Consider the following 13,960-nt stretch of genomic DNA (forward strand, 5'->3'; position numbering starts at 1 on the left):
TGTAACGACATATTGAGATCAAAATTTCATTCTGAAGATGTGTCAGTGCTTGACTTCTATAGAAAATATATTCATCCAAGTGGAAAGTATCCTAACTTAGTGGACCATGCAAAAAAGATGGCATAATTGTTTGGCAGCACTTATCTGTGTGAGCAATTATTTTCAAAAATAAAGCACACCAAGAACCATTTGAGAACAAGATTGACTGATGCCCATCTGGATAGTGTCTTGCTCTTGGCATCAACAAGTCTGACACCCAATATTGAGAAGCTTTCAAGCAACAAACAGCATCAAGTTTCGCATTGATTTATCGACTGTTTACATTAAAATTTGCTTTTTTATTATACTTAATTTACGACCTTAATTTAATGCATCATGTTCATACGCTTTATGTTTAAAGATTCTTTGTGTCCTTTTAATAGATTCAAAAGATGCCCTGATTGAAACAAATTGCAAATAAACTGAGTTCTTTGATTACTAATTGGCATCCTTGGTTAAGCACAAATGATTTTCGAGCTTGCGTTATTCATTAATTTGAGGCAAAAAAACATAACTAGATGTATTTAAATGGATAATTCCCATATTTCAAGTTTTTATGGCATTTATCTGGCCCACTGTCGGCTCATTAATATGCAATCCAGCTCACAGAGGCAAAAAGGTTGCCGACCCCTGGTCTAGTTGTTCATTTGTCGGAACCATGTTCTTCAGAAGTATTGAACTAAATTTTATTCATTCAAGCAGCGATACTCTGCTGAGTGTTCCCTTGTCATTTAAAATTTGGTAATATATTTAACAATTTTGTAGATTAATTGGGCAGGGAACCATTTAAATAGCATGCAGTATATTGGAAGAAAAATAAATAAGCATGAATTATTTAGTGCAGGATTTTCCTGTTGGGAAGGAGATTCTGAACTAAGCTACTACAGATCATGTAACTTGATCTTCATGCCTTATGGTCCAGTTCAACAACTCTAAGAAGGTAAGTCAATTTAGGGTTCAACTGTCTTTGGTAAATAATGCAATATTATTTCTTCTGAATATTATTAAATATATTCCCTACTTGGGATTTACAGAGGTCATTGTTGTTCAGTAGACCATAGGCCTGGTGAATTCTTGTTCTTCAAGCTCTCTCCTAATCAATTGTCTTCAGGATGTTCTGGAAAACTGGGGATGGTATATTAATCCGAGATTGTCTTTGCTGAGAAATGGGTCCTGAGCAGCAGATGGTTGTTCATAATTTCCATTTCCCTGTCATTGACTTTTATTGTTGTCAAAAAATGGTAGAGGATATTATGATGAGAGGCACTGTTTGTGTGGATAGTCAGAGGCTTTTCCCAGGGCTGAAATCGTTGCCACAAGAGGACACAGTTTTAAGGTGCTGGGGAGTAGGTACAGAGGAGATGTCAGGGGTAAGTTTTTTACTCAGAGTGTGGTGAGTGCATGGAATGGGCTGCCGGTGACGGTGGTGGAGGTGGATACGATAGGATCTTTTAAGAGACTTTTAGATAGGTACATGGAGCTTAGTAAAATTGAGAGCTATAGGTAAGCCTAGTAATTTCTAAGGCAGGGACATGTTCTGCACTTTCTAGGCTGAAGGGCCTGTATTGTGCTGTAGGTTTTCTATGTTCTATTAGTGGAAAATGTTAGACCCACTGTCCCTGGAACTTCAGTGAATGAGTTGATAACGATCTAGATCTTAAATTTAATACCTGCTCCTCATTCCCAACTGATCTCTATGCTTTAGGAGTACTTTGAGCACCTTTCTCCCGAATCCACCGTTGCCATCAGAATCCATAATGCCATTTCACAACCCTGAGGCTTTATTCTTCATAATTATGGCATAATCCAACCAACCAAAGGTTCCAGTTCCTTCCAGTACATCATTCCCTATCTTCCCCATTCTGTTCTTTTTTACCATTACTTCTACCCCATGATGCACACAATCCTTTGGGTCTTGAACATAACGGAAGATTACAGTGGGGTCCTCATGCACAAAGGAGTACTTCAGCAGAGGAAACATGCATTAGCCCATAATGTACTATCAATATACAAATCAGCTGAGGCTTGACAAAAAAACTAAGACAATTTGTGAAGATACATTCTTAGATATTAAGTTATTTCCTCTTCTTAATCATCCTTTTCTGATAAATGGGATTGTATCTCTTAATCTATTCTTGTATCACTATTAATAATAAAACTATGCAAGGTTTCAGAAGCTTACCATGCTAAAGGTTATAATCAAAGCTCTACAGCATCATTTCCTTACAATCAAAATCCTACTTCAGTCTTCTGTGGCATAACTCAGCAGAGAATTATTATCAATCAGTATCCATTTGTGGATTTCGTGCAGTGAAGCATTGTTTAGAAACTCCACTGGTTGAACACCGGAGTTTTAAAACATCGCTTTGTGGTCAACTGGCATAGATTCAGCTCAGTGCCATGGGATAATTGGCACAACTGCACCACAAGGTATCAGTTCTCCAGCCCCTGAAAGGCCACATTCACATGCCAGCTATGGGTGTAACAGCTGCCACAGTGAGAAGCAGGAGGTGTTGGGGACGTGGGTGATTGGAATGAAATGCAAAGGAACGTACAGCCCCACTCTGCCATAATTAGGCCACACTTCTTTCAAGTATCATTGGTCAAAGTCAAAGTCAAAATAAAATTTATTATCTAAGTATATATATTTAACCATATATTACCTTAAGATTCATTTTCTTAAAGGCATTTACAAAAAAAATTGATACAGTAGAATTTATGAAAACCCAGGCATATGCTGAAGGTAGTTGAGGAATCCTGAATTTTACGTAAATTCATGAAGTTTGATTGACTCCAGAAAGGAAGCAGTGCGTATGCTCCTGTCCCCCTTCCCGTTTCCCTCTCTCACCACATCTCCTTACCTATCCGTTACCTGTTTCTGATCCTCCTTCCCCCTTCCTTTTCTTCCATGGTCTTCGACCTTTTCCTATCAGATTCCCCCTCCTCCAGCCCTTTATCTCTTTCACCAACCAGCTTCCCAGCTCTCTACTTCACCCTCTCTCTCTCCTGGTTTCACCTATCAGTCTACCACCTTATACTACTGCCTCCCCTCCCCCCACTTTCTCACTCTAATTTCTCATCTTTTTTTTCCAGTTCTGATGAAGGATCTCAACCCAAAATGTCGACTGTTTACTCTTTTCCACAGATACTGCCTGGCTTGCTGAGTTCCTCCAGCATTTTGTGTGTGTTGCTTGGATCTCCAGCATCTGCAGATTTTCTGCCCTTAATGATTTGATTTGTATGAACAGGATGCAAGACAGGCTTTTCACTGTATCTTGGCACATATCACAATAATAAACCGATTCCAATTCTAATCTCTGTGGTAACTATAATTTGTGTGTGCTCTAATTGTTCCTCCAGCACTCACTAATCTGCCTGATGTTTAAATATAACTCTTGGACTGCATTTCCTAATAATATTTTACACATTGCTTTGCTGTGCCTGCTCTCTTTTTAAAAACATTGCAAACTATCCAGAGAGGGGTCGAAAACTCTCATTGCCTCATGATAGACCACCAAGAGATGAGGAGGACTAGCAGTGGAGAGGCAGGCTGAGGAAGAAGAACATTGTGACTTTGCTAAGATACATCCTGACAAATGCTGACACGGCAAAAGCAAAAGGCAGACAGGGGCATGTCACATGAGCAGAAAGAATTATATATTCACCCAGTCCATTGAAGGGTCTTGACCTGAAATGTTAATTGTCCATTTCCTTCAACACGTGCTACCTGACATGCTGAGCTCCTCCAACATTGTGTGAATTGCATTTCGCTGGTGCAATTTAATTCACTTAGTGCAAGAAGTCAAGGGTGAATCTCTTTTTCACAATGCTTAGCAAATATTCACATGCTGCTATGCTTTCATTATTCTTAAAAACAAGAGTATGATTCTCGTGAGTAATTGTGGATATAAGCGAGTATACAGGACTGACAACCCAGCATATGACCCCCTGTTTAATAGCTGTTAAAAGTTGGACTGCTGTATGGACTTGTAACTGAGCTAACTCAAGCTGACACCGGGTGCTCCGGCCTCACACTACATGCATCCCAAAGTGACTGCCACCTTTACGTGTCTACATTGCACATCTTTCACTCATGTGTACAATTCCGATCTATAAACAAGCAGAGGAAGAAAGGGAATATTCAAATCCTCAAATATCCAAATGCCTTGTCCACAAAGGAACTTAAGGAAATGTGTTAACCATGAACACAGCTTACTCTTTACAGCATAAGAAAGGTACCAGCCAAACTGTACCAATGAATGCACTGCAATTCCTTGACAATTATCCACTGTGCACTTCGTAGTCAACGTACTAAACTGCCAGCACTCTTGAAAAAACTATTTATCAATGTCCTCACACTTTGAAGATCCACATATATTTAGACAGAAGTATGGAACTTAAAGGAATATACATCAGCACAATTGACTGCTCTCTTGGTTTGCTTATAGAGTCATAGAGTATTAGAAAATTATAGCACAGAAACAGGCCCTTTGGACCATCTAGTCCATGCTGAACCAGTCAAACTGCCTACTCCCATCGACATGGGAGCATAGCCCTCCATATTCCTGCTATCCATATACATATCCAAACTTCTCTTGAATGTCAAAATCGAGCTTGCATGCATCACTTGTGCTGCCAGCTCGTTCCACACTCTCACAACCCTCTCAGTGAAAAAGCTTCCCCCGTTTTCCCCTTAAACTTATACTTGTGTACTTAGAAACTGAAAGACAATTTTTCATTCATTAATATTACAAAAATTTATTACCACCACAAAAAGGCAAAATATAACGATGAATATCAAAGTGGCATTTACCTGGACTGCATGGCTTTGTGTTGTTGAGAGAGGAAATATCAGTCAAAGTTTCGTACCAGGTCACTGAATATTGGGTTGACAATATCCATTAATGTCCAATTGTCAAAACCTAGAAATAATGGAATCACACATTATACTCATACGTAAGTTCAAATTTAATTCAACCCAAGCTTTCTGATATGATAAGATCCCCCAGTCATTCTGACTTTTTAAAGGAAATAAGGACAATTCTAGACCTACAATTTGAAAACACATGACAAACGGCAAATGCTTGTTAACATTAGCTGAAACATTACCTCATATTCTGAAGACCATTAGCTCATGCCATTGATGGAACATAAACAAGAAATCTAGCACATCCAGTCACCCGAGCGGAAAAATGTCTCTCACCTACAGATAATTGACAAAAGTCTTGTTTGCATGAAAATCTGCTAATAACAGACACTTCTGTTGCAATATTGAATGGCAAAGGACCATGAATAGACAGAGAAAAATGAAAGCAACCAACATACTGTATAAATTAAGACGTACAAAAAAGCTGGATGAACTCAGCAGGTCGGGCAGCATCCGTTGAAAGAAGCAGTCAACGTTTCGGGTCGAGACCCTTCATCAGGACTAAAGAAGGAGGGGGCAGGGGCCCTATAAAGAAGGTGGGGGGAAGGTGGATCAAGTGGGAAGGAAAGATCAAGGGGTGGGGGAGGGGAAGCAGGGAGGAGATAGGCAGAAGAGGTGAAGAAGGAATCTAAGGGGAAATCAATATGGGTAGAAACATAGAAAATAGGTGCAGGGGTAGGCCATTCGGCCCTTTGAGCCTGCACCACCATTCAGTATGATCATGGCTGATCATCCAACTCAGAACCCTGTACCTGCTTTCTCTCCATACCCCCTGATCCCTTTAGCCACAAGGGCCATATCTAACTTCCTCTTAAATATAGCCAATGAATCGGCCTCAACTGTTTCCTGTGGCAGAGAATTCCACAGATTCACCACTATCTGTGTGAAGAAGTTTTTCCTCATCTCGGTCCTAAAAGGCTTCCCCTTTATCCTTAAACTGTGACCCCTTGTTCTGGACTTCCCCAACATCGGAAACAATCTTCCTGCACCTAGCCTGTCCAATCCCTTTAGAATTTTATACGTTTCAATAAGATCCCCCCTTAATCTTCTAAATTCCAGTGAGTATAAGCCTAGTCGATCCAGTCTTTCATCATATGAAAGTCCTGCCATCCCAGGAATCAACCTGGTGAACCTTCTCTGTACTCCTTCTATGGCAAGAATGTCTTTCCTCAGATTAGGGGACCAAAACTGCACACAATATTCTAGGTGCAGTCTCACCAAGGCCTTGTACAACTGCAGTAGAATCTCCCTGCTCCTGTACTCAAATCCTTTTGCTATGAATGCCAACATACCATTTGCCTTCTTCACGGCCTGCTGTACCTGTATGCCCACCTTCAATGACTGGTGTACAATGACACCCAGGTCTCGTTGCACCTCCCCTTTTCCTAATTGGCCACCATTCAGATAATAATCTGTTTTCCTGTTCTTGCAACCAAAGTGGATAACCTCATATTTATCCACATTAAATTGCATCTGCCATGAATTTGCCCACTCACCTAACCTATCCAAGTCACCCTGCATCCTCTTAGCATCCTCCTCACAGCTAACACCACCGCCCAGCTTCGTGTCATCCGCAAACTTGGAGATGCTGCATTTAATTCCCTCGTCTAAATCATTAATATATATTGTAAACAACTGGGGTCCCAGCACTGAGCCTTGCGGTACCCCACTAGTCACTGCCTGCCGTTCTGAAAAGGTCCCGTTTACTCCCACTCTTTGCTTCCTGTCTGCCGACCAATTCTCTATCCATATCAATACCATACCCCCAATACCATGTGCTTTAAGTTTGCACACTGATTTCCTGTGTTGGACCTTGTCAAAAGCCTTTTGAAAATCTAAATATACCACTTCCACTGGCTCTCCCCTCACTCTACTAGTAGTAGTAGAAGGTGGCAGAGTCATGAGAGGTGATAGGCAGCTAGAAGAGGAGACAGAGTGAAGGTGGGATGGGGGAAGGGAGAGGGAGGGAATTACCCGAAGTTGGAGAATTTGGGTCCTAGCGCTCGTCTTATTCCTCTACTACCCCCTATCCTCCCCGCGACTCCCAACCCTCCCTCCATCCCTCATCTCCCCTCCATTCCTCTGATCCCTCATCCTCCCCTCAGCCCGCTCTCCCTGAACATCCCAAACCCCCCCTCTTGAGACCTCCCACTCTTTACCCTCCTCTGACCCCAGCCCCAACCTTGCCATGTCTTCACTATCCCCTCTGACCTTCCCCTCTCTGAAGCAGAGCGTTCTGTGCTTAGCAAGGGCCTCACTTTTGTCCCCCTCAGTCCACACCTCAGTGAGTTCCGTGCGCGGCATGACGCTGAACTCTTCTTCTGTCGCTTACGTCTCCGAGCCTACTACTTTAACAAGCATTCCCCTCCCCCTATTGATGACACCTTCTCCCGTCTTCAACCCTCCTCTTCCTCCTGGACACCCCCACCAGGCCTTCTACCTGCACTCGATCTTTTCATCTCCAACTGTCGCCGAGACATCAACCATCTCAACTTCACCATTACTCTCTCCTGTTCCAACCTCATTCCCTCTGAACGCACTGCCCTCCACTTTCTCCGCACTAAACCTAACCTCACCATCAAACCCGCAGACAAAGGTGGTGTCGTAGTACTCTGGCAGACAGACCTCTACCTCACTGAGGCCAAACGACAGCTCTCTGACACCTCCTCCTACTTACCCCTGGAACAGGACCCAACCAAAAAAATCAAACCATTGTCTCCCATACCATCACTGCCCTTATCAACTCCAGAGACCTTCCATCCACAGCCAAAAAACTCATAATTGCCACACCCCGCACTGCTCGCTTTTACCTCCTCCCCAAGATCCATAAGCCTGACTGTCCTGGTAGGCCTATAGTTTCAGCCTGCTCCTGTCCCACTGAACTTGTATCTGCCTACCTCAACTCCATTTTGTCACCCGTAGTTCAGTCCCTCCCTACCTACATCCGGGATAAATCCCATGCCCTCTACCTCTTCAATAGCTTCCAGTTCCCCGGTCCCGACCACTTCATTTTCACCATGGATGTCCAATCCTTATACACTTCAATTCCCCATCAAGAAGGCCTCAAAGCCCTCCGCTACTTTCTGGACAATAGACCTCACCAGTTCCCCAACACCACCACACTCTTCCGGTTAGTGGAACTGATACTCACAATTAATAACTTCTCTTTCGGCTCTTCCCACTTTCTTCAGACCAAGGGTGTAGCTGTGGGCACTCGCATGGGCCCCAGCTATGCCTGCCTCTTCGTGGGTTATGTGGAACAGTCTATGCTCCAAATCTATACTGGTACTGCTCCCCAACTTATCCTTCGAAACATTGACGACTACATTGGTGCTGCTTCCTGCACCCATGCTGAGCTCGTCAATTTCATCGACTTTGCCTCTAACTTTCACCCAGCCCTTAAATTCACTTGGTCCATCTCAGACACTTCTCTCCCCTTTCTCGATCTCTCGTTCTCCTTCTCTGGAGATAGACTGTCCACTGACATCTTCTATAAACCCACTGACACCCATAACTACCTTGATTATACCTCTTCCCACCCTGCCAAATGCAAAAATTCTATTCCCTATTCCCAGTTCCTCCGCCTCCGCCGCATCTACTCCAAGGATTAGGCTTTCCGTCCAGGACATCTCAAATGTCCACTTTCTTTAAGAATCGTGGTTTCTCTTCTGCCATCATCAATGATGCTCTCACCCGCATCTCCTCCATTTCGGCCCTCACCCCATCCTCCCGTCACCACAACAGGGACCGTGTTCCCCTTGTCCTCACCTATCACCTCACCAGCCTCCGGATCCAGCATATTATCCTCCGCAACTTCCGCCACCTTCAACAGGACCCCACCACTAAGGACATCTTTCCCTCTCTACCCCTCTCTGCTTTTCGCAGGGATCATTCCCTCCGCAACTGCCTGGTCCACACGTCCCTCCCCACAGATCTCCCACCTGGCACTTATCCCTGCAAGCGTAAGTGCTACATCTGTCCCTACACCTCCTCTCTTACCACCATTCAGGGACCCAAACAGTCCTTCCAGGTGAGGCAACACTTCAGTTGTGTGTCTGTTGGGGTAATCTATTGCATCCGGTGCTCCCGGTGCGGCCTCCTCTACATCAGTGAGATCCGACGCAGATTGGGGGACTGCTTCATCGAGCACCTACGCTCCATCCGCCACAACAGACAGGATCTCCTGGTTGCCACCCACTTCAACTCTCCTTCACATTCCCATTCGGATATGTCGATACATGGCCTCCTCTACTGCCATGATGAGGCCAAACTTCGGTTGGAGGAACAACATCTCATATACCGTCTGGGTAGTCTCCAGCCCCTTGGTATGAACATCGAATTCTCCAGCTTCCGGTAATTCCCTCCCTCTCCCTTCCCCCATCCCACCTTCACTCTGTCTCCTCTTCTAGCTGCCTATCACCTCTCATGACTCTGCCTTCTTCTACTACCCATAGTGCTTTCCCCTTAGATTCCTTCTTCACCTCTCCTGCCTATCCCCTCCCTGCTTCCCCTCCCCCACCCCTTGATCTTTCTTCTGATTGGTTTTCCACCCTCCCCCTACCTTCTTTATAGGGCCCCTGCCCCCTTCTTCTTTAGTCCTGATGAAGGGTCTCAACCTGAAACGTTGACTGCTTCTTTCAATGGATGCTGCCCGACCTGCTGAGTTCCTCCAGCTTTTCTGTACGTCTTGATTTGACCGCAGCATCTGGAGTGTACTTTGTGTATACTGTATAAATTAGAGTTATAGGTTTATAGGCGAATGACTAAGTAACATCGAAATGATCTCCAAGATGAGAGGCTGCTGGAAGTAGCCCCACTCTGTGGCATCTTCACCAAGAATAAGCAAAGATGGGTAGTTAATACTGACAACCTAACACCACACGGTGCTGTATGTCCTCACAGAAACGTATCTGGCTTGGCGCTCACTAAAAACTTGGAACAGAAGTTTCCCGTGATCGTTAGTAGTAGTGTGGTCACTTGAGTCAAGCATGATGTTTTCCCAATCAGTTGCTGGGTCTTCAGGTGGTTGTAGAAGCCAATCCAGGATCCACATATTTTGGTGTAGTGGGCTTCCAGAACCTCACACTAATGCCTCCTGCATTACTTGTTAATTACCACAAGACTTAATCTGTGATGTTAGGGTGGATTCCCTTATTGGAGAATGCCTGTGTGTGACTTTGTTTAAACTGGGGGCGGGGTGATGCATGAGCGGCCACCATGCAGTCCTGACAGATTGGAGTCAGGGTCCAGTGGTATCCTGGAGACACTTCACTACTGTTGTGATATGTCATCACCTTCCGTCATCTCCACTGTTGAGGTCTTGTGATTTGTTGTCACCTCCCTCCATCTCCAATACTGAGATCCTTAATAGAAATGAATTATCACTTTGTCTTTCCGATTAAAAAAAACTGTTCCCTCCCCTCTTCTACTCCCTACTCTGACCTATTACCTCTTCTCACCTGCCTATCCCCTCCCCCTGGGTTTCCTCCTCTGTTCCTTTCTCCAATGGTTCACTCTCCTCTCCTATCACATTCCTTTCTCTCCAGCCCTTTACCTGTCCACTTGACTCCACCTTTCACTTTCTAGCTGGACTCCTTCCACTCCTCCCACCATTTTATTCTGGCATCTTCTCCTTTCCTTTCCTGTCGTGAAGAAAGGCCGTGGCCCGAAACATCGACTGTTTATTCATTTCTATTGCTGCTGCCAGACCTGCCGAGTTTCTCCAGCATTTTGTGCGTGTTGCTTTAGGCTTCCATCATCTGCAGAATTTCTCGTGTTTATTATTTTTTTACTCTGCAATTTTCTTTCCAATTTACACCTGGAAACATATCACTTTTCCCTCAACAGCACACACAAAATGCTGGAGGAACTCAGCAGGCCAGGCAACATCTATGGAAAAGAGTGCAGCATTTTGTGTGTGTTGCTTAGATTTCCAGCATCTGCAGATTTTCAATTTTCCTTCATCACCTTTCAATCTAAATCTTGGAACTTCTTTCCCTACAGCTTAGTCGTGGAATTTTCACCTGTTCCCTGAAAAACAAACATTGTCTTCATGATGGTAAAGTTTGTGTCTTATTAGTTTAAAATCTATCCTATCATCCTTAATTTAAAAAAATAATTCAAATGTTCTCCCAACATTGGGTGCAAAATCCATTAACCACTTTCACACGTCTCTGCAACTGACAAATCAAAGAGAAACTACATAAGTTTTAACAGCTGTTAACTCTGTACATAAGACAGTTATGTACTCTTATACAATTAAAATGGAAAATACTGGAAATATTCAATATTTTCCTGCATTTTTTTAATTTCAGATTTATTCATTTTCTCTTAAATTTTGAATGAAGTACCATTTTGATAGCAACAAAATAAAATCCAAGGAGCCTTTCAAACAAAGGAATGCAGAAATGTCAAATAAGGAGCAAGATTGAAACACTGAGATAATTATCTTATAAAGAACAGACAATGGACATTCTGCAGACATCCCACAAAGCCAGTGAAACTTTAGAACCAAATTGTTAATAAAGATGCAATATTGCAATATCTCCCCAAACTCTACTCAATGTACCCTACAAAAACACCCCAAAAGGCTTCTTGCCAGTCTATTTTTAATGAAATCAAAAAATCATTCAGTACAGGAACAGACCTTCAGCCCACTTGTCCAGTAAATATTAATCTAGACCAATCCTATTTGCCAGCCTACCATGGTCAGTAACCTGATTCATGTACTTGTTCTAACGTTCTGATGCTAATGAGATTACCTGCCTGCACCATCTTCTCAGCACATCCAAATCGGACCTCAACAACCTCTAAGTGAAAAAGGTGCTCAAATCTCCTCTAAAGTCTTTACCCAGCATATTAAATCAAAGCCTTCAGGTCTCAGGCACCTGTTCCATGGGGAAGAGTTTCTTGCTGTCTACCCTATCCATGCATCGTAATTTTGTACACCTCCGTCAGGTGCCCATTCATCCTCCTCTGTTCCAAGGAAAACAAACCCAGCCTATCCAGTCTCTCCTCATAACTGAAACATTCCATTCCACGCAACATTTTCATGATTATCTTCAACAATTTGTCCAGTATTATCACATTCTTCAAGATGACCAAAACAAAACACAATAATCCAACTCTGGTCTAATAAAGTTTAGCAAATTATACAATGATCTCCCTGCTCTTTTCCCAGGCTTCCACTTCAGAGATTTCCATCCTTTTGTTCCTCAATACTCTCAAGGACCCATTAGCAGCAACAGCACAATTATTGTATACACTGGTACTCCACAAGGTTGCTTCCTCAGCCTCTTGCTCTACTCCCCGTACACTCATGTCAGATTGTGCAGATGAGACCATTGTAGTGGGCCATATCTCATATAACAATGAGTCAAACTACAGGAAGGAGAGTCATTGCTTAGTAAGCTCGGTGTCATACAACAACTTTTCTCTCGATGCCAGTAACACAAAAGAGAAGCACACTGAATTACAGGAAGGGTGGCGGTGCAAGCCTTTCTTTTTTCTCCTGTCCTCCATTGGGTAGAACATACCAAAGACCAAGCTCAAGGACAGCTCCTACCCTGCTATTATACACAAGTCTATTAAATTGTTTCCTACTATGATAAGTTGGACTCTTGGCCTAACAATTTACCTTGTTATGATTTTGCACCTTATTGTTTACCTGCACTGCATATTTTCTGTAGCAGTTGCATTTTATTCTGTATTTTGTTATTGTTTTATTTTGTTCTATCTCAATGCAGTGGCCAAGTGGTTAAGGCATTGGTCTAGTGACCTGAAGGTCGCTAGTTCGAGCCTCAGCTAAGGCAGCGTGTTGTGTCCTTGAGCAATGCACTTAACCACACATTGCTCAGTGACGACACTGGCGCCAAGCTGTATCAGCCCTTGCCCTTCCCTTGGACAACATCGGTGGCGTGGAGAGGGGAGACCTGCAGCAATGGCAACTGCTGGTCTTCCATACAACCCTCCCCAGGCCTGCGCCCTGGAAACTTTCCAAGGAGCAAATCCATGGTCTATCGAGACTAACGGAAGCCTATACATCTCAATGCACTGTGCAATGACCTGATTTGTATGAAGAGTATGCTAGACAATCTTTTCACTGTATCCCAGGACATGTGACAAAAATAAACTAATTCCAATGTTCCATTTTTGACATGAAGGTCACAGGTCAGTTTACAGTATGCAGACCAAACTTGTGCACATGTTCAGAGTCTGAACTCTATGTCAACATTAACCGCATCACTGGTGTGAACAAGATGATGGATCTTGTACAAGACCTGCCCTTACTCACAACACTTTCCAACATCAAGTTTTACAACCGGACCCTGGGAAACATGGATCACCCACCAGATATCAAAAAACACTATTTAACAAAGTCAGTTTTCATTGTGAAAATTTCACCCCTTCCTCCAGTGCTCAGCTAGTACAATATGGCGCAGCCATAGTGTTAAAAAGCAAAGACTTCAATACTTCCAACCAGGACCAATTGCTGATCCACGGAGCAGCTGTGATTCCTCCTGTACGTTAAAGAGTCATACTGCAAAGCACCGCAAAGCCAACAAGTTTCTCCTCAAAATTCTCCAAATCAATTAGCAGGATATGTCACTGCTCTCGTCAAGACCACAGCCGGCTTGGAGGCTCTGATCGCATACACAGCCCCAGTGGAATACATTGTTCATATGCCTGATACAAACACCCAGGGCAAGCATTTTATCTCAAGTTCTTTCACTAGGCAAGAGATTTCCAGAACAGCAAAAGTATACTAATAATGTCAAAATCCCTCTGAAGAGAGATAACATCTCCAGCAACTCAAAGCAATCCCTTGTCCACAACTGCTCAAAATGGAGACAGACCAACAGAGATCTTGAGTTGCTAAAATGGGAACACACAATAGAAGGAAGCCATAGCAACTCAGCCCATCTACTTGCCCTAATAACCTCCATATATGGCAGAGTCATTCATTCTTTAAAAGAATTCATCAGCCATCTGAGA

General features: G+C 43.3%; 1 protein-coding gene across 5 annotated transcripts in view; it reads right to left on the minus strand.

Moving 5' to 3' along the window:
* LOC140717136 (neuron navigator 1-like) overlaps positions 1 to 13,960 on the minus strand; it is a 679,346-nt gene that overhangs the window by 472,751 nt on the left and 192,635 nt on the right. For all 5 annotated transcript variants that reach the window (XM_073030393.1, XM_073030394.1, XM_073030395.1 and 2 more), the window contains one exon: positions 4,853 to 4,961. In XM_073030393.1, the coding sequence (XP_072886494.1) occupies positions 4,853 to 4,863 (11 nt within the window). In that variant the 5' untranslated portion in view covers positions 4,864 to 4,961. The remainder of the gene's footprint in view (positions 1 to 4,852; positions 4,962 to 13,960) is intronic.

This window comes from Hemitrygon akajei, chromosome 27 (genome assembly GCF_048418815.1).
Source record: "Hemitrygon akajei chromosome 27, sHemAka1.3, whole genome shotgun sequence".
Taxonomy (NCBI): Eukaryota; Metazoa; Chordata; class Chondrichthyes; order Myliobatiformes; family Dasyatidae; genus Hemitrygon; species Hemitrygon akajei.